The 21,029-nt window shown below is 39.2% G+C and overlaps 1 protein-coding gene and 1 long non-coding RNA gene across 2 annotated transcripts in view; both read right to left on the minus strand.

Annotated features, from left to right (window-relative positions):
• Positions 1 to 21,029, minus strand: part of LOC139725417 (uncharacterized) — an 86,304-nt gene that overhangs the window by 19,296 nt on the left and 45,979 nt on the right. The window lies entirely within an intron of this gene.
• LOC139725416 (tigger transposable element-derived protein 4-like) lies at positions 17,794 to 19,355 on the minus strand. The gene has a single exon (XM_071636492.1). The coding sequence runs from the start codon at positions 19,323 to 19,325 to the stop codon at positions 17,880 to 17,882; it is 1,446 nt and encodes a 481-aa protein (XP_071492593.1). The 5' UTR covers positions 19,326 to 19,355; the 3' UTR covers positions 17,794 to 17,879.

Consider the following 21,029-nt stretch of genomic DNA (forward strand, 5'->3'; position numbering starts at 1 on the left):
AAAAGGAGTGGCCACGTGTGAGAAAGTAGGTTAGTACCAAGACGTACAGTAACATAGCCATAGAGACAAAGGGGGGGGGGAGGTGAAGTGACTTTAAAAGGAGAAGGGAGACATTGTAATGCATAAATTGGCCCCCTTGGTATAGATAAGAAATGAACAATGAAAAATGACACATTACTGGCATCACGGTTTAACCCGTTGACGATGAGTCCTAAGTATACTCAGGTAAGTGTCTACATGTACGGAATATGTGTGTTGTAGCAAAACCAGCCCATAGATAACTACGGGGCAGACAGTTCAACAGGTGTCGTGAACAGGTATATCCATATCTTCCTTAGACTGGGGCAGTGCTCCAAGTTGGCACTGCCCCAGTCTATTGAAACAAAGATATGGATATACCTGTTCACGACACCTGTTGAACTGGCTGCCCTGTTGTTATCTCTGTTTGCCTATCAACCTTTTCATATCTATCTATCCACCTGCCTACCAATTGATCTTTTCATCTATGCATTGATCTATCCTATTTGTTAACTTGTAACACGCAGGATTTTATTCATGATAAGAGGAATTTATCATTGTACGTTGTATGCTCTGCCTTCATGAGGCCTACACTTATTACACAGATCATTAGGTCCAAGAATATCACCAGACATTAATACACAGCCATGTACTGGATTGCCATGAGTTTTATTTTGTTGTATAATATGTGTGTGTGGGTGGGGGTGTGTGTTTGTGTGTTTTGTAATAGTATCTTTGCATGCTTCATATATAATTTCCTAAAAGAACTTTAATGTCCAGGTACAGTGCTAGTAATTCAAGTTTTAGAGACTAATTTTTCAATCAATTCAGACTGATTAATAATTGTAATATATCCCTCATATACACCCATTATAATAATTTAGGTGATTTGGGACATTTACCAATTGGTAAATTTTGTTGACTTCAACAAAATATCAAATATGGCAAACAAAGGGATACTGATCCTGTTCTCTGAGAGTTGAAGACAGATGGATTTGGAGCTAAAAGATGAGTATATGATTATTTTTTGTTCACAAAATATGATAAACTACAAGTCCTTATGACCAAAATATCTTTGTTTTGTTTTTATATGAAACCTTATTTCCATGAATATGTTGTTAGAAATGATGTTTAAAAGAGGGACACCATGCAGTATTTATGTGAGGTTTCCTCAAAATGGATCAACATGCACTTTAATACAATATCAGATGTCTATGTGTACTGGCCTGAACTGTGGCAAGGTTAAAGGGATTGTATAGTTTTGGTTGAGACCTAATTTCAGGTTTCTAACATTTTTTTGGTGAGATAATGAGAAACCTCTTATAGAATATGAAAGAGCATGTAATTCAATGAGGAATTCAACGTTTATTTGATGAAAATTGGTTTTGAAATGGCTGAGATATCCAACACAGAGCGATTCTAATAAAGTGTGGGACCCACATTTTATTACGATCGCTTTGTTTTTCTTTGTTTTTGGATGTTTCAGTCATTCCAAACCCGATTTTCATCAATTAAACTTTGAATTCCTCTTAAAATGGTATGCTCTGTACTATTTCATAAGTGTTTTCTTGGTATCTCGCAAAAACTTAAAAGCCCAATTCTCATCTCCACTAATACTATACCATCCCTTTAAACTTTTTTCCTTTCTCTCTCCTGCTTCAAACACCTTATTAATTGCATCAGACATTTACTCCCTGGTAAACACAGACTTCTTTTCCACTTATCCACCGTTTCTGCGTTTGACATAAATTGACACAGACAAGCACTTTCCTACTGGAGGAAAAAGGGGGAAAAATAAATTGTAAACTACGCACCTTGGATAACTGCATATCACATGCAATATTCAATAGAACATGTACGTTGTATGATAATTTTGTTCCTTCTTTTTTTTTTCTCTTTTAGAAGATAAAAGAATAAATATCTGAAATAAATCATTTTAAGAATATGCTGCAAGTAGAATTCTTCTTTCCTGCCATTTCTTACTTCATTTGAGATAAAAGAGGCTTTACAATCTCCACAGTCGTTGCGAAGGAGGCCCAGAGCACGCACCCACATCAAATGAAAACCAACATTTGTGCCCTTCTATTTGCCCAGGGATTCGATGCCCTTACCCAACTGTTTGTAGTGGAACTAAACCTAAAGTATGGAAGAAGAGATTCATTCAAACAAACCTTATAAATAAAGTGTGGGAGAAACCACTGGAACTGCTTCTTGGAAGGAGAATGAGGACACACTGTATGTGTGAAAAAAAAAAACAAGCTCGAAGAGGGAGAATGGCTTCTCGCCGTCAACGGTAGCTGGCACTGTTCACCACATATAACTTTTCATCTTTGCCTGTTGAGATAGAAGGAAAACACACGATGCATTGTCTCCCCCATGTACTGCCTAATACCTTAACCCGTTGAGGACAAGTCCCGAGTATACTTGGGCAAGTGTCTCTGGGAAATGCGTGTTGTAGCAAAATCAGTCCGTCCTCAACGGGTTAATCCCAATGACAATGGGCTATGCTATAACCTAAATAACACATGACAGATATCTAATCACCTAACATCCTCTATACTTTAAATCCACAGTACTTTGACTGAGGGGTTTAGAGTGGGTTTTTTTTTTTTTTATTTTTTATAGCATATAGTACGAAAGCTTGTCTCACCAATAACCATTTCTTCAGAGTGGGGGATAATTAAATACACAATGGTGCAGAAAGTTCACTGGAGGCAGACTTGCTTTAAAGTACTGCTGCAATTTGTTGAATGCAAAAAAAAAAAAACCAAACAAACAAAAAACAACATATGTCCCTCACTCTCTATGTCTCTTAACATATTACATACCACTACATAACATCTGTCTTTTCCTTGACAGTATTTCCCTGTCAATTTCTCTCATTACTTATTATCATCTACCCCTCCCTCTCTTGCCCCCTCTCACGCCATCTCTCTCTCTCTACCTACCTACAAACTGCTGCCTAATCTCCTCAAATGAGCCAGGGGGGGGGGGGGGCATTTCATGAAGGAACTTGTCGGATAAAATCTCTGACAAGTCAATTACATCCGACAAGTTTTGAGAAATTCTTTAGTCTGATTGGCTGATTCCTCTGAACGTGTCGGATATAATTGACAAACCAACAGAACCTTATAATGACACATAATAACCACAGCAATACAGGATTCATTTTAAAAAAAAGACATCACAAATACATGGCAAGCTATCAATGCCATTCTACCAGAAACATATCTTACGAGAAAAATATATATATATTTAGAAATAAATGATACAAAATGAACATAAAGGTGTAAGAGAAATACATACAAATGAACATCACAACAGAATCATTTGAACCACTCTCTGTGTTACATGTACATGTAATATTTGTCATTTGGCAAGAATGATAGTTAGAAAAAAAAAGAGTTGGAGCTTTGTACAAATTACATATCAACTAAATTTAGAATATGTGAAATCTTCCATTATCATGTTTTTATCAGGCAAAAACGAACAGATTGAGCATCTGTGTAAACAACAGAAAGGTTAAATCACCTGAGGTCAGGAAAGCAATCCCATATCTATATCTGCCCTTGCCTGTCTCCAAGTGTTACGCACAGCAAATTGCGTCAGAGGATAAATGACCATTATAACCTTCACAAGACTCTCACTAAATATATACGTGTATACATGCATACACTTAATAACTGTGGGGACTGACAAGCCTCCTCTTGTAAACAGGTGTGTTTACACTGGTGAGATGGGCAGGTGTGTTTACATTGGTGGTGACAAATCGTTATTCCCTCACTCCTGAGCAGATGTTATTGAGCAGATGTATCTCACAGATTCAAGAGGGGAACAAACCATATGACAATCAGAGAAGTTCAATTTACACCAAGTTAAGAGAATTTCCAAGAAATGTTATACACACTACAGTTGTAAAGGGGATGGCTAGTAACTGATCAGTAGGAATCAGTGGGAATGCTGGAGGATTATTATTCCAATCCTTGTGGGATTCATTTAAGAGTACATTATATATCTACTGTTGTGTGAAAATTATTTGCTTCAGAATGTCTCATATTCAAGTAATGTGCAGTTTAATGTTTCCAGGTTAGTGTGCCTGGTCAGTGACGGGGCATTAATCTGCACATTACTTGAATATGAGACCGTTCTGAAGCAAATAATTTTCACACAACAGTAGATGTATAATGTACTCTTAAATGAATCTCACAAGGATTGAGACAATCATCCCTCAGCATTCCCACTGATTCCCAATGATCGGTTACTAGCCATCCCCTTTAAGGGGAAACAAAGCATCTGTTACACACATATTTTCATGTGCTTTCATGAAAATTTCTCAATAAGAAAATGTGTTGTTCGTTTAATAACAGGCTATGACAGCCCGGCAGGTATTCAGGATTCCCACCCCAAAGAAAATACAAAGCACTGACATCATCAAATGCAAATCAATATGACACAAGCCACTGCCACACTGTCAAAAGATCTCATAGTTTTGCCAGTGAGAATGCAAACTTTTCGCGAAACTTCTTCCGACACTTTCTATGAAACTTTCCACTCAAACTAGGGATATTTCACAGACCCCTGCCAATCTCCTTGATCTTTGGGCAGTGTGAACACTAGCAGCTGAAAATTTGTAAAGTTTGTCACGAGACCAGTCCAAAATCTCTTTCGAATGATCTAACAAATAAAGAAATATAATGGAAGCATTTCCTTAGTCATCTTGGGGGGGGGGGGGGGAAGGGGGATTTCAGTAATTCCTTCACATACAAATGCTTATCTATATATAACCATGCAGAATGTGTCTGAGAAATAATTGCAATCTCACAATTAAATTTACTCTCTGTCATAACAGTGAAAATCATCTGAGGCTAAATATGGTTTGACTGAGATATTCTATTGCTATGTGTAGCCAGTCTTTTAAAATGATGTGCCTGCTTTGCTTTTTAAATAAAATACATCTGCTGAGAAATGAAAGCAAAACTCTACGAAGTACCTAAAACACCATCCAACATTGAAATGGATAAAAGAATGCTGTAAAGTGAATATTTTTGGACATGAGTATTTTTTTTTTTGAGCTTTGCCAAGTAAGATGAATTTCACATGTTTTAATTCTACTGAATCAACACACTACATAGTCGTACAAACAGCTCGCAAAAATATTTGCATGCTTTAATCTATCACGTTAGTTTCTGGTAGTGCAAAAAGTGGGAAAATTTCAACTTTTACAGTAGATGGAAGAATGAAATAGAATATATAATATACACATAATCATATACACCCGAGTCTGTACATATCAGTAAATTGTACTTCAGACATAGATGTAACAATTGATGGTACAACTATGCATTGACAAACAAATCCACACAGCTAAATACAATGTCTTGTGGTTTTTGCACATTCCATAATAATTGCTTGTTCTCCCGCAGCCCCGAAATTGTCTCAAAATAATCAAAATTTGTGAAGGCAAAATACAGCAGCGAGTCTATTTTCCTATTTCCACTCTTTTTCAATATCTCAACAGTTTCTCTGAACCATAGCTAAAACAGAAATGAAATACTAGTACAGTCTATTATCACTGATGCACTTATATTAAAAAAAAAACAGGAAAAGATAGACAAATCCAAAGAGCAAAAGGATGTCTGAAATTTACAGCAGCAGTAGTAGCAGCAGCAACACAGCAGGAAACTTTCATCAGAAGAATGCCGGGCATCATCTTCCACATCTCCAACGGAACCAAAGATGGATCTTTGTCCCTTGCACCGATGCCCAGGATGCCTTGGGTAGCTCCGGGGGAAATGGAGGTGACTTAACCCGCATGACATTTCAACGAAGGGAAAAAAAAGAGAGAAAAGCAAGAGTCTGGTGCATTGGGCTCTCCTTTTTTCTCTCTTTTTCTTTGAAAAAAAAAAATAGGATGTTGGATTACTTGTGATTGAATTCTACCTTCAGATAGAGAGCTATGTAGTCCGGACATGAAATCCTGTTAAACCATACACTTCTGTGGCTAAGAGAGATTCTGGCTACAATTTCATCTTCATTATATGAATGATCATTCTATCACGGCCTACAGACAGACAATACAAATGCAGTAATGGTGGCTGCTTGAATTATAGATACTGCTTTCTCTATACATTTGCAATCTAAAGAGCAAGCGTTTACCCACTAAATGTCATCCGTGTCAATTCAAAATTTCAATTTCAAATGAAATGGGAGGTGGAGGCAATGGTGGTCTCATTCGTCAACAATCGACTGCAAGAAAAAGTCCACACGGTACGCAAGCAACCCATGCTCTATGGTATCGATACTTCACTACCGTTCCAGTAATGGCTATATGAAAAGAAAAGGTGTCATTGTTTTACATGTCTGCTTGATGATATAAGACTGTGGTTTAGAATACTTCTATTCCTCATTGCTCCATACCAATATATCTGTTGGGATGCTCATACTATGGGTTAATGCATGGTACAATCCACATATGACAGCATAAAACTTGATTATCTAATGATACCCAATGTCAAATAAACAATGAAACTGCAATTTATTAGCTACTCCAATAGATGTGATTTGTTCTTTTCAAATATGAATAATGTTTGTTCAAGGAATTTGAGCACACATACTGAGCAACAGCTAATCAGACTTAAGGTACTTCTAAATCTGAACTTGGATAAAAACAAGTTTTAACCTGTTGAAGACGAGCTCCAAGTATACTCGGGCAAGTGTCTATGGGAAATGCATGTTGTAGAAAAATCAAATCATCCTCAATGGGTTAAAACCACTTGATTTCTTATTGTTAATTGAAGGCATTCTTCTTCTTCTTCTTTTAATCTCACAGATAAAAACATTCAAAGCAGGATATATTTTTTTTTCTTATCAACAACATTCTGCACTCTCTGTCTTGCTAGCCGAAGATCTAATTGATAAGCGCTACCTGCTACAATTGTGATTATCTACAGATGATGTGAATATAGCATTATTTGTATGCTACCCAATGTAAGGCATATACTTATACTGCACTGCCCTCGCTTGGTTGATATCATAATTCTACATTTCTTTAACTCTCAGTAGTGGCCATTTCTGCAGCATCACTTACAAGCCCATATCAAACAAAGAGCACTACTGAAACTAAGCGATGTAGAACTAAATCTGCACATATGTGACCCGCTACAACAAAATGATCCTAAAGTCGGGCGAGGTCGATTATTTGAAAATTGCATGATATAATCCCCTAATCTTTCTGCTTTAAATTGATATAACACATTTTATCAAAATAATCGGCTGCGGAGATATCGATGTTTAAAAGAGAGCATGTCGAGACGTCTGGAAAAGCACTGTTTCGAGAAAAGCGCCCTAAAAGTCTTCCTTTCGACGCAATCACGATCAAGGGACACGCAAGTCAGTTTTCACCTCTGGACAATAGAAGGTAAGCCCTAGCAACCCCCGAAGAGTTCATTCAAGCACATCAGCGTCGGCGGTCTCCTCACCAACCAATCAGTGACCAGGATGTGAGAAGCGGCTGAGCATAGCGCACCCCGCCCGCACGTGCACCAGTCGACTGGACAGTGTGCGAGCTTCACGCTTCGGTTAGCAGCAAGCAGCAAACTGACCAATGAGATCACTCTGGTCGTTGTTAGGGGCGGAACCTATCTGTGGCGCTCAATCCAAATTTTCAAACCAGTTTCTGCTTCGTTGAAACGCCAAAAAACATGGCTCAGAAAAACGTTATTTTTTAATCTTTCCTTTGATCATTTTGCTTCAAAATTTCGACAGATGATAGAAGACATGTTAGACTTCAATAATATATCAAAATCAGAAAATCGTAAGTTTTGACCAATTTTGATGCTCTGACTTCAAACTCGATTTTCACGGCTTCGACAGTGCGCGACTTTAGGACCTTTTTGTTGTAGCGGGTCACATATAGTTGTCGACTTCACACAGCTTCAACATCTTTGTGCATCATGTGCATAGTAAATGCCCAAATTGCATGCCCCAATTCTGCCACGAACTGCTTTCTTTCTTCTTCTTCTTCTTCTTCTTCTTTTTTTTTTTTTTTTGGGGGGGGGTATTTTTTTTAAGATGTAAATGTTCTCATACAGGATATCCCCAAGAATGTTCTGCCAATAAGAGACCACGACAAATGGTCTGCTATAATGCGATCATAATCCATAGGATTGACGATACTCGCAAGTCATCACTCTCATGATTTTCCTATGATGTTGCTTTTCTTTTTATGTTTAAAATGGTTATATGGTTAAAACTTTAAAGACACTCGGTCGTGGCGAGTGGTTTGTGCGGCACGGAGACGAACGCAACACGCTGCCTCCCCCATTCTGTATCAAATGTAGTGACTCCCGAATGAGAATAGCGCTGGCTCAATGGGTCAGCGAAAATACGGTAGGCTACAAGAGAGCTCCATGTGCTTATCTCCTAACCCAAAATGGCTGTCCCGAGAGCTTCCGAATGGACGCACACTCTCAGTGCGCATGCGCATGAAGAGAGGCCAAAAGAGCCACACGTCTTCTGGCCTCTCTCCTCCAATCACCGCAGCTCGCGGTGACAATATTTGTGTATGATGCGTACACACACACGCACACACACACACACACTCGCCGCAGCGTCTTCTGGCCTCTCTCCTCCAATCACCGCAGCTCGCGGTGACAATGTTTGTGTATGATGCGTACACACACACGCACACACATACACTAAAACTTGTCTCAGTGGTAGCATTACACAAACTTCGGTCGTTCGGAGTTTACGTACCATTAGGGATGGCGATCGGCTGCCTTTAAGAAGGGAACACACTCTTTGGTCTTTGAAGAAGTGTGGTCTTTATAGAACGGTTTCAATGGGTAGCAAATTTGACAAAGACATCACAGATCTAAATATACATGTAATAGTACAAGTACAAGAGCATACTGTGTACACATATAAATGAATATTCACACAAAGTCTATCCAACAATCACTTTTACCTCATATACCATTTTGTTCAGACATCTTAGTATTCAAAGTATTCCGAGTGTACGTTGAATTTTAAACTTTGCTCACCATGGACGTTGCTATAAACCCTTACAGTGCCCAGGCACTCAGCTCAATTACATGTAGCAAAGCCTTCTTCTTTTCATTTTAAAGCATTCAGTAATCAATTCTGACTTGACCTATTTGTAAACTTAGAAAGCCCACTTGGGTGTAGCAATAGTGCCTCAGAGCAACAAGAAGGCTGTGGTGGCACAAAAGGAATTAGAGGGATTAGGTAATCTCTGTTCACTGACTGTTAGTTTCCACATTTCTGTTAAAATTGGCAATAAAAAAAAGCACCCCTGCATTCCTGCCAATCAGAACAAAAGCACAGTAAAGGTTAACAGATATTAACATACCAACTTTGTGCTTGTCATTGCTTACAACCAAGTGTCAGACTAAACATTATCTTCCTTTAATTTCATTAACTTACCTTTCTTTTCCTTCCCCTTTGTCAAAACCTAGTTATTAATGTATTTTTCCTCACTTCTCTTTCTCTTATATCTTGCAATTATTTTCTTTACATTACTTCTTTGCTGACATAAGGCTGTGACTCTACACGTTTGTAACATTCCTGGTCATCATAGAGGCATAGATAGTGATTTGTAATGCAACTTCAAAATATCTTCCTTTGTAAATTTATCAACTGCAAAATAAACATTGTTCATGACTTGAAAAAAAATCTGAAAGGTCAAAGTTTGTTACATTGCTGCCTCTTGTACAATCTCATTCACATTAGTCTCTAGCACTCATTTCAAATAGCTCTGAGCAGAAAACCATGCACATTTTACAAAAAAAAAAATACATACATGTATGTATATATGTATAATTTATGTGTGAATGCATGGTATATGTCAAATGTGTTTTCTTCCAGAAAACTTGTTTGTGAAATCTCACAAAACTAATTCCTAGGAACAAGACTGACGCAAGTGAAGTCTCCTGAGTCGCAAACTGGAACACTGCACCTAACCTTGTTTTAATGATAAATTGTCTTTGTGATGCAAACATTCGTCTTTGTGATGCAACATTTCCTGTTGATGGAGATTCAGTCGCCTTCAGAGGGAAATTGAAGAAAGTGATGGGAAAACAATGGGAAAAAATAGATTGTACAGTCTTTTTTGCCCATCTTTAAAGAAAACTGAGTAGGTAACAATGTCCTTAAACAGATGTCGTGGAAAGCTAGGTCACTCTCGAGACTAAAATGATCTCACACTCATAAAGGTCAGCAATCTCCATTGCAGTGTTCAAAATTAGACTACATTCAATAAAAGGGAATAAACAGCATCAGACAAAACATTACACACAAAAAAATCAACAACAACAGCACAGCAAAAAGCATAACCTGGACACAGGTTTCTGACAGGATATTAATAATGATGTATTTACAGAGGTTTTATGGCATTGGTGCCATAAACAGCATCAGCACACCAATTACGAATATTACATATGTGGGATGCAAAAATAAAAATTTGATATAAAATTGTATCCATGATGGCCCTCATCTCCTATGACAATAAACCTGATGTGACATGGATAGTTTCTAATGTACCATACTCTTTCACCACGGCACATGGAAATATGTTTCCAAGGCCACGACCAAAACAACACAATCTCGTAGCCGAGAAAAGGCATGCTCTTTGTTGTGGTGGCTCTTGTCTGCCTCCGACGAAAACGACAGAATTGTGCCAGGGTTAATTGTGCCTTTCACGGCGAGGCTTCTGAAATTGGCAATCTCATTAGCAACAGAGAGGGGCCTGTCGCTTTGAATTCACAAAAGCTTGTCAGACTCCAATTCATCATGATCTGTTGAATGAACAGCTATGATCTAAATTACATGACACACTTGCAGGATTTTGCATGGTCTGAATGAAGTATGGGGATATGGGGGGGGGGGGGGCGTAAAATATTGGGAGTACTGACTGAACCCTGCTCAGGTACTTGTACGCTTGGGCTCACCAAAATCACCTGAATAAATGTCTTTTATTATAAGATTTTCATTTAGTCATATCATTCTTGACCTCATACAAAAACAATTATCATCTAAAGGACCTCCTTTTGTTGTTTACTGTTTCCACAATCTGTCCACATTCTCTTTGCAACTCTCAGCATACATGTGTTATATTACCTACCTAGATAATCCTGCAAAATCTTACAAAGTAGGTCAAGAAGCATTTAAATATTTTCTTCAACTTTATAATACTACAGATATTGGTCTAAATACTGGCCTTTTGCATCATCATTTCCAGAGTCTGTAAGGGAAATTCTCCTCTTGCCCTAAATTACAAATGATCCATCTGAATTGATACGCACTGGACCATGCTCAAGTTTGGCCATACACATAATGACACAACATTGTATTCTCTGTAACTGTGCAAAATTTGCTCTATAAAACAGCATTATATAATACAGAGCAATATAGTGCCAAAGCCCCTTTCTGGCATGCCTTCCCATGATCTTAAAAACTTGTGACTTCATCTTAGATGGTGGTTAACATCACATCAGTGGTGAATCAGAGCTTCAATAGTTCACATTAATTTCTTACACAGATCCACTAAGCATAATTTTGCACAAAAAAAAAACAACAAAACAAAACATGCAACCTAAAGCAGGATCTATCTTATTGTGAACATCACTAACAATCTAAAGAAATTGAATTCAAAATACAAAAAAAAAATGCAAAAATAGTTCCTGGCTACCAAAAAAAAAAAAAAATGTTTCTGCTTGCACAATGTTACCTCACCTGTATGCACTCCCCTAGTAATATGCTTTTGTATTTCTTGCAAATGAATCAAATAAGTACTGTCTACCACTAAAAACGGCTTATTTTGCACAGTCAGCCATGCGTCTGCGGTAATCACACCGTACCTGTTTGCGGTGAAATGTGATAGTGCAGGTGCGTTGTGGCCAGCACTGCTTCACCATACAATCATGTATATTTAAGTACACATATCATCTTGTTGCAGAGAATAGACATTATTGTGGAGAGAGTATGAACTCCATAATCAATCACAGCTGATTACATGATAGCTACAATTGCCCAACAGTTTTAACTTGAAGACCAAGTTATGAATCAAGTAGATTTCGAGCACTAAATCTTTTTTTTTTTCAATCCTTATCCCTTCTCATAGAAAGCTTTAACAAAACATAATAGCTTACAAGATGTTGCTTTGTGATACTGATAGAATGATAAAACCATATTTCAATATCGGGCTCTGTTCTGTTCATTTTTAAGTGACCATGTGAGTCCATTAGATTTTGATGGTTTTAGTTTAAACTACACTGCATGCCTCAGAAGCGAATGTTTATGCCTGTTGAACATATGAAAAGTTACATTTGATTGTTACTGATATTGTAAATAAACAGGTTGCCAATGGTAATATAAGATCTGATCTATGGATATATCACTTTACAATGAGCTAAATTCTCTTTGAACTCACAATTTTCTTGTTTTTCCTTTTTTAAACAAATGATAGCCAATACTCAGCTGATTGATAACATTTAAAAGTGGGTATACCTTCACCAACTTACAATGTATTGGAGAACAATACTTGTTGGCTAAATTGAGTATTTGTGTGTAAGGCATTCTCCTTTTGGATTTAACTAATGAAACTCTTGACAATTCTCTGCATGACTTACACTTGTAATACTAATACATATTCTTCAGCAAACTTCAGATCTAAGAAATCCACCTGAAACAAGGCAACAGAAAGCATTTTTAACCTATTGAAGACTAGTCCAGAGGATACTTGGGCAGGTGTCTATGGGAAATGCGTGTTACAGCAAAATCAGCTCGTCCTCAACAGGTTAAAGGCAAAATATTGCTGGCAGGTGAGCCTGCAAAATTTGAAATGTTACTTTCTTGAAATGCTATGAATAAAGATTTTAACAACAACAGAAAAGTGGAATATGGCTTGGCTTGTCATTTTTTGTGCAATCATGCACAAAACTGACACAAGAGGGCAGTGACATCAATAGACCAGTTCGTAATTCCACTTTGCGCATGAGCAGAAAAGGGTCCTTTGTACAAACAGGCATTTTGGTTTGTTCATTCACTGAGATAAACATCTGTTATGGGATGACTATTTATGTGATCCTTATCTAAATGGTGCTTGCCAGCACATCCACCTGACACCTGAAATTTGAACTGAACTGAACTGAACTGAGCTGACAGTAAAGGGCTTTTTACACTTGTAAATTTTTGCTTAGCCCCGGACCAACGGTGGGGCTAAGGGGGGGGGGGGGGGGGGGGGCTTAGCCCCACCGTTGGTACGGGACTATCCTTAGCCAACTTTCTGTTTACACTCATTTTTGCCAAAGTGGGCTAGCCCCACCGATAGTACGGTACTATCTGGCCCTGCAAAATAGCAGGGGTTAGCACCGCAATTGCGGTGCCAAGCAAGTGAGTGTAAACAGAACGAAAAAATAATCCTGGGCTAAGCGACGGAGACGAAGTCCGACCCTCACTGACCAATCAGAAACGAGGTAATCAAGTGCTACCGGTGCGTGCGTGTACGTGTACAGTACACAGCGTAATTATGAATATTCATGTGGTTTGGAAAGTCCGGGGCTAAGAAATACGAGTGTAAAAAGGTCAGTTTTCTCCTTAGCCCCGGACAAGAGATAGTACGGGACTAATTGGCGAGTGTAAAAAGCTGAAAAAATTCGTACGGGACTAACGATAGTCCTGGGTCAGAGAAAGTCCTGGGTTAAGAAACACAAGTGTAAAAAGCCCTTAAGCCTGGTATTTGGCGTTATCAAAAGAAAAAGGTTGTATTGCATTCAATACAAAACAATGAAATGCTAAAATGTCAACTGATGGACTATTCTGGTCACCTGGTCTACACCCAAGTTTACTCTTTCTTTGAACATGAATTCCATAATTGTAACATCGGGCAAGCTTATGCATTATGCCGCTTTGAAAACGAATGAAGTGCCTCACCAACTGAGAAAAAAGAAAGGTCATCTACCAATGTGTACATGAGCAAATTACGAGCTGGCTTATTCACACTTGCTGTATATTCACAGGCAGCTGAATAACTCTCCAGGTTACTGGAACTTGACATACAGCAACATTACACAGCACAGTAAGTTGATCTGTTACATGGAACATCTAGCAGAATTTGTTGCTGGTTTTTTTTTCCTCTATGGACTTAGAACATATATATTTTAAAAGTAAAAGTGAGCATGGGTATCATTTTGAAGTGCTCGTTTCTCTTTTTTTCTCACACACTCCAACTAATGATGTGCTTTGGCACACTAGAGCTGGGAAGCATCAAGGCCTAAAGGCCAAGATTTAGTCCCACTGCATACTTTGACAGAGAAGATTGTCAAGCAAAAAGAAAGTTAATGACAATTCCATTTTGCCTACAGGAGAAGACAATTACCAGTACACAAGCAAAAACAAATAGGTCTTCATGTAACTTTACATCCACGAGAATATCTTACCTACATCCCCCCTCCCGTAAAAGGGCTAGTTTGAAATGATAGTTGAATAATAAAAGCAGTATGTGAGTTGAGTGATGACAAACTCAAACTGAATTTGGAGAAATTGCAATTCGAGTGTTCGTACATAATGTACATTGCATAGGACACTTTATTTTAAATATTTATAAGCAATCTTTACATGGAATGTTGTACATAGATCTGCCAAAATACAGTCAACTTCGCATACCTCAAATTAATTGGGACTGACGAAAATGGTTCGACATACGCGAACTTCGAGGTCCGCGTATGTCGAATTTTCTTTGACTTATCCAACTTTTATTGATGTTCAACATGGTATCTGTTATATAGTGCCTACCAATTGTTTGCATGCTCGTCAATTGGAATTGAATGGAAATCGATGTTCTTCTTTCAGGACTATTTTCTGGTGGACAATTGAATCACCTATCACCATAAAAACAAAAAGAAAATACTGGTACGTAATCGAGTGCAAGAGTTGCAGGACATGCATGCTGAATGTACATTTGTATCTGCATGTGAATGTGGTGTGTCTACAGAATACTGTATATGCATTTGCTTAATACTCGTACATGTCATGTGGAGAAACCCATCAAAACAAACTAGATTTACCAGCAGATAGTTACTGTAAAACGACGAATTTTCGCGTGCACTTTAATTTCGCGAATTTCGCGAGCGCCAAGATTCGCGAAATTAAAATGCACGCAAAAGTCCTTGTTTACACTATATACATTGAACGCCAGTGGCACTTCGCGAAAATTTCATGCCACGAAAAAGGCTGTCGGTTCCAATTCGCGAAAATTTCATGCCGTGAATATATCATGTTTTACAGTACACAAGAATCACATTCTTAGCTTCGCAAACTTTTAATATTACGCACAATACGATGGCTTAAAAGTATACATGTAGCCCACCAAGAACAGTGACTTCATTGATATTTATGTCCAGTGAAAACATGCACATCTAGAGCTACCGGGAGCGACGGCAATGTCGCACTGCTACGCACCTGTCTTCTGTGTGTCTACCAGTGCAGCAGCACTCACAGTGCCTAGCTAGCTATGTATGCTGTATTGACAAGATGAACACGTGGTTATATGGATGAGAATCTGGCGCAATAAACGTGTGTAGAGAACGGCAACGCACCGTGCACGTGGCGAACATCAGTGTACAGTGTATGCGTGATTGGGAGAATAATGGTCGCGTAGAGGGTGACTCACGGCTGACAGAACAACGCAAAACCAGTCTGGGCCCTGTTGCATAAAACCCATACCACTGGACTTACCGCTCCTTTCTAGCGGTAAGTCTTCAAATTAGCGGTAAATTTTATAATCCTTGATGCTGATTGGCTGTGACGCCTAATTTTGACGGTAGTTACCATTGAAATTCAATGGTAAGTTTTATGCAACGGGCCATAGATGCATTTTACAACATGTACAGCCGCAATCAGTAATAAGTGCAGCACACGAAGGATGGGCTACTTGGTTGCCACAAACCATAAGTGAGTAATATTGTAAGATCAGATTCGGGCTACGACTTCTGAGTACAGTGCTATTACTGTAATCATAAATATTTAACGAAGAGTGATTGTTCGCATAAAAAAAGAGAAACAATCTTGTACGATTGTGCTTGAAAAGGGGGAAAAATTTAAATTACCGAAAACTCAAGTAAGATACTGGTCAAAACAGGGGTAAAGTAAATGTTTACAGAACTTTAGTATTAACGTCTGACCTCATAAAGTCTGTTAATAGTTTTGAGGTCATCATTAATTAGAATCAGTACTCTGCCTATTCATATACCTTGAGATGTAGGAGAACCAATGACAAAATTAAGCGAAAATTAGCTTTTAAGTTCACAGGGTGAGGTTGAAATATTTTGTATCATAAATGTACATTTTTTTTGAAAAATAATCATTGATCACTCGAGAGGTAAGAACTGAAATCAATGAAACCCAAAGGTTGAGTTATACGGTCAAACAACTTTGGGTATATGTCTGCTTATATTCTTGATAGGTCTGTTTTCATGAGGTCACGACTTAAAGTGATCATACATGCAAAGCCATGTATTACTGTAAGTATGAGACAGCAGATTGTACAATGAAAACAAACTTCAAGTCCGACATTAAAGATTTATTTTTTCCCGTCGTATATAATGGATATGTCAGAACACTGAAAAGTGTAAAGTAATGGAAGGGAAGTCATAAAAAAGTTGTTTGATTTTAAGAACGGAAAAGGTTATGCATGATCAGTACCTAGATAACTTCAATAATAGGTATGAAACATTTAGAAGTTTGTTGCAACTATGTTTTGTGGCTTTATATTAAACAAGAGACCCACGGGTCTAGCGCTCACCTGGGTATCGCAAGTTCACCTTTCACGCAGTCACTAATCTAAATTATTCACAGCTCTACCAAAATTTGACCAGGCATTCTTATAGAATATGAAAATGTACAATAAGGGCCAAAATTTTTAAAGATTCCTTTATTTTGAGGGAATTGGGGGCCCCCTGGGGCCCTCTGGGTGGGGCATGGTGCCCATGTTCATAAATTGAGATCCTAACCCCCTAGGGATACTACCTGCCAAGTTTGATAAAAATCCATAATGAGGTTTTCAGGAAGAAGATGAAAATGCACAATTTAGGCCCCATTAGGACCCTTCCCCACCCCCCTCCCCTGGGTCCCAAGGGGGGCACCCCTGATTCCGCCATGAACAAACTTGAAACTACAGTCATCAATGTACTAGCTCATAGTATTAATTTAGCTCTATCACTTCTGGTTCTAGCAAAGAAGATATTTTTAAAGATTCCTTCATTTTGGAGGGTTTGGGCCCCCTAGGGCTCCCTGGGTTGGGCATGGTGCCCATTTTGTCAAATTAAGTTCCTAACCCCCTATGGATGCTACCTGCCAAGTTTGGTGAAAATTGGCCTTGGGGTTCTCCAAAAGAAGATGAAAATGTACAATTTAGGCCCCATTAGGACCCCTCCCCACCCCCCTCCCCTGGGTTCCAAGGGGGGGGGGGGGCACGCCTGATTCCACCATGAACAAACTTGAAACTTCAGTCATCAATGTACTAGCCTATAGTATTAACTTAGCTCTATCACTTCTGGTTCTAGAGAAGAAGATTTTTAAAGATTCCTTCATTTTGGTGGTTTGGGGCCCCCTAAGGCCCCCCTGGGTGGGGCATGGTGCCCATTTTAACAAATTGAGTTCCTAACCCCCTAGGGATGCTACCTGCCAAGTTTGGTGAAAATCGGTCCTGGGGTTTTTGAGAAGAAGATGAAAATGTAAAATGTTTACGCACGACGGACGCCGGACGAAGGGCGATCGCAACAGCTCACTTGAGCCTTTGGCTCAGGTGAGCTAAAAACATATATGAATCACTTTTGCCTCATTACTCATTTCCCCTGAACAGCAAAATAGTCAGTGATGGTGGTTTGCCTTTTCTGATGTTTATTATCACTCCTGAGATACAACTCATAATTCTCCACAAGCAATTGCAGCTCAGCTGGTGTTTGCTCAAAGATGTCAAACTGCCTGATCACGTTGAGAGCTTGACACACTTCACTGAACGAAGGTGGTTTGCGCACACAACCCTCCCCCTGTTGGCTACTGGTTTCACCATTACTGTTCTTCTTTGACTGTTCTTCTTCATTACGTCTTCTTTGACTCAGGACTGTGATTTCAACAATCTGGTCATCCGTTAAGAGCTCGACGCCCGTATCTGTTGCATCCACGTCTACGTATTTCTCCATGGCAGGTAGCGGAAAGAGGTCGGCCAACCTCTCCCAGATGCCGCAAAATTCTTGTGCATCTTCAACACCTCCATCTTCAACGCGATCTCCATCTTCCTCTACTTGGTCACACGGTAGAACGAATCCCACATTCCTGTATGCATTAGCTATAGTCTGTTGAGACACCCTGTTCCATGCTGTCTTCAAAGTGAAGATAGCGTCAAGAAGGTCCCATTTGAAGGGAATTCCCCCATCTGCCGCTGCAAGTCGTCTGAATGCCAGGATGTGCCGAGAGTGTTGTTTCAAATTTCTGATGACACCACCATCCATTGGCTGGGTCAAGCTGGTAGTATTTGGCGGCAGAAACACAAGTTCAATGTTGTCCAGCTTAATATGAGGATGGGCCGGACAGTTATCGACGACCATAGCAATCTTTCTCCCTTGCATCTTGCCGTCAAGTTTCCTCAGCCATGCCTCAAACAATGCCCCTGTCATCCAGGCCTTCTTGTTGCTTTCGTAGGCGACTGGCAGATATTTCACGTTCTTAAATGCGCGTGGTCGCTTGCTCTTCCCGACGACAAAAAGGGGGAGTTTGTTGCTGCCATCCATGTTAGCGCACACTAAAACAGTGACACATGTTTTCTGCTGTTTACCTCCATGGTAGGTAGTGCCCTGAAAACCGAAGGACTCCTCTGGTAACATTTGCCAAAATAAACCAGTTTCATCGGCGTTGTAGATATCCTTCGGGTCATAACGTCTCAGAATATCTGTCAGCTTTCCATTTTTCGAGCCTTGGACAAGCTCTTCATCCACCCCAGCAGCTTCTCCAGCCTTTTTGATGTGGCCTATTCCGTATCGTTTCTTGAAACGATCTATCCAGCTCGGTGAAGGAGCCGTCTTGTGGCCAAATTCTTTGGCATAGTATTTGGCTTTTTCAAGCAGCATCTCCCCATCTAGCCGGAGATCAGGCAGAGATTCCTTTTGCCGAAACCACAGGATCAAAGCCGCATCCACATTGTCAAATGCCATCTGCCTCATTCTCTTGATGCCCTTCCGAGCATCACATGGATTTTCAACTGCTTGCACAATTTTGTGGTGTTTTTTTATCATGTCCGACAGTGTGTTGGTCTTCACATTAAATTTTGCTGCAATATCTTTTTTCTTCCATGTTGGATTTTCGTCCATGAATGTGAGGATTGAGTATTTTTCCTCATATGATTTTGCGTTCAACTTTCGCTTTGTTGCCATGCTCGAAAGTGATAGACGTGTTGCTCTCTTCGGCCTACAAAAGGATAATGGCAGAGAAGTCCTATTGCCAAGAGAGTTTGTACCCAGGTTCCTTCACTTTTTGGAAATTGAAGTTATGCAATTCACATTCTCGCTATTCGCCCCAGCAGTCTGTCTAACTTCGTGAAAGGAAAAAGTTAGAAAAGCACTATGTAGGAGATTGATGTTTGGACAGTGGAGCGTGATTAATGCCAAAGATATAACTGTCAACACCTCAGCAGGTGCGCCACGACCGGAAGAAATCTATGCGCACAGCAGGACTATCAAGATCTCAAATCAGAACACAGCGGTTAAAGAAAAGGAGAAGCTGGGGCAGAGCATAGTGCTACCATAAGCACTCCATCGGCACAGGTGCTATGTGCATACCATGTACGTGTGTAGGTAGGTGTGAGGGATTTTTCTTGCCAGCCGTGTATTGCTTTGGGTGCACGATTATTCTGGTCTGGGAATATTTACAATCGAGTGTGAAAAGATTTGTGACATGTCTTCGTTGTCCACTGTGCTTAATCGTGGGGGTAATGCTGAGTGATGTTTGAATTTTGCTTCGGGCAACATGCTGGGAAAAACAATAAGTTAATCAAGATCAGGACATTAGATTTCCCTTAGATTTCCCTTCAAGGTAATCACATTTTTAGTAAGTTTTTTCGAGCTACGCGAGTTTTAACACTTAGAAACTCCAAAGGAAAAATCGGGCCTTTCATTTTGCCTCCGAAGTAAGTGATATTCTGCTTATCTGACGTCGAGGTAAGCGAGGTTGACTGTAGTCGCATTATGCCTGTTTGATTGTCTGAAAGGAAGGAAATACATCCTCTAGGAAAAACACATTTCAATTTAAAGGGATTGTACAGTATTGGTGGAGATGAGAATTGGGCTTTTAACTGTTTTGCGAGATACCAAGAAAACACTTATATACCGGTAGTACAGAGCATACCATTTTAAGAGGAATTCAAAGTTTATTTGATGAAAATCAGGTTTGGAATAACTGAAACATCCAAAAACAAAGTAAAACAAAGCGATCGTAATAAAGTGTGGGTCCCACACTTTATTAGAATCATTCTTTTTTGGATATCTCAGCCATTTCAAAACCAATTTTCATCAAATAAACGTTGAATTCCTCATAAAATTACATGCTCTTTCATATTTTATAACAGGTTTCTCATTATCTCACCAAAAAATGTTAGAAACCTGAAATTAGGTCTCAACCAAAACTGTACGATCCCTTTAATCTCATAAAACTGATATGATACATAATAGTCTCTGTCCTTAAAGACGAGTTGTGAAAAACACATTTCCCTTGATACTTGAGCCATAAGGAACGTATCTCTTTTCAGTAAAACAGCAAACACGACTGCTGTATACGCTATAATTTTCGCGTACATAAATTTTCGCGAATTGCCTCTGTCACACATTTTCGCGAGTGGTTAAATTCGCGATTGGGGGACCAGAGAAAATATGAAGTGGCAAAGAAAGTGTGAATTTTCAACTTACTAGTAAATAAGAATGATACTAGTTATACACTGCATGAAA

This window comes from Diadema antillarum, unplaced genomic scaffold, assembly GCF_040938485.1.
Source record: "Diadema antillarum isolate AM-2024a unplaced genomic scaffold, OU_Dant_1.0 seq00000041_RagTag, whole genome shotgun sequence".
Taxonomy (NCBI): Eukaryota; Metazoa; Echinodermata; class Echinoidea; order Diadematoida; family Diadematidae; genus Diadema; species Diadema antillarum.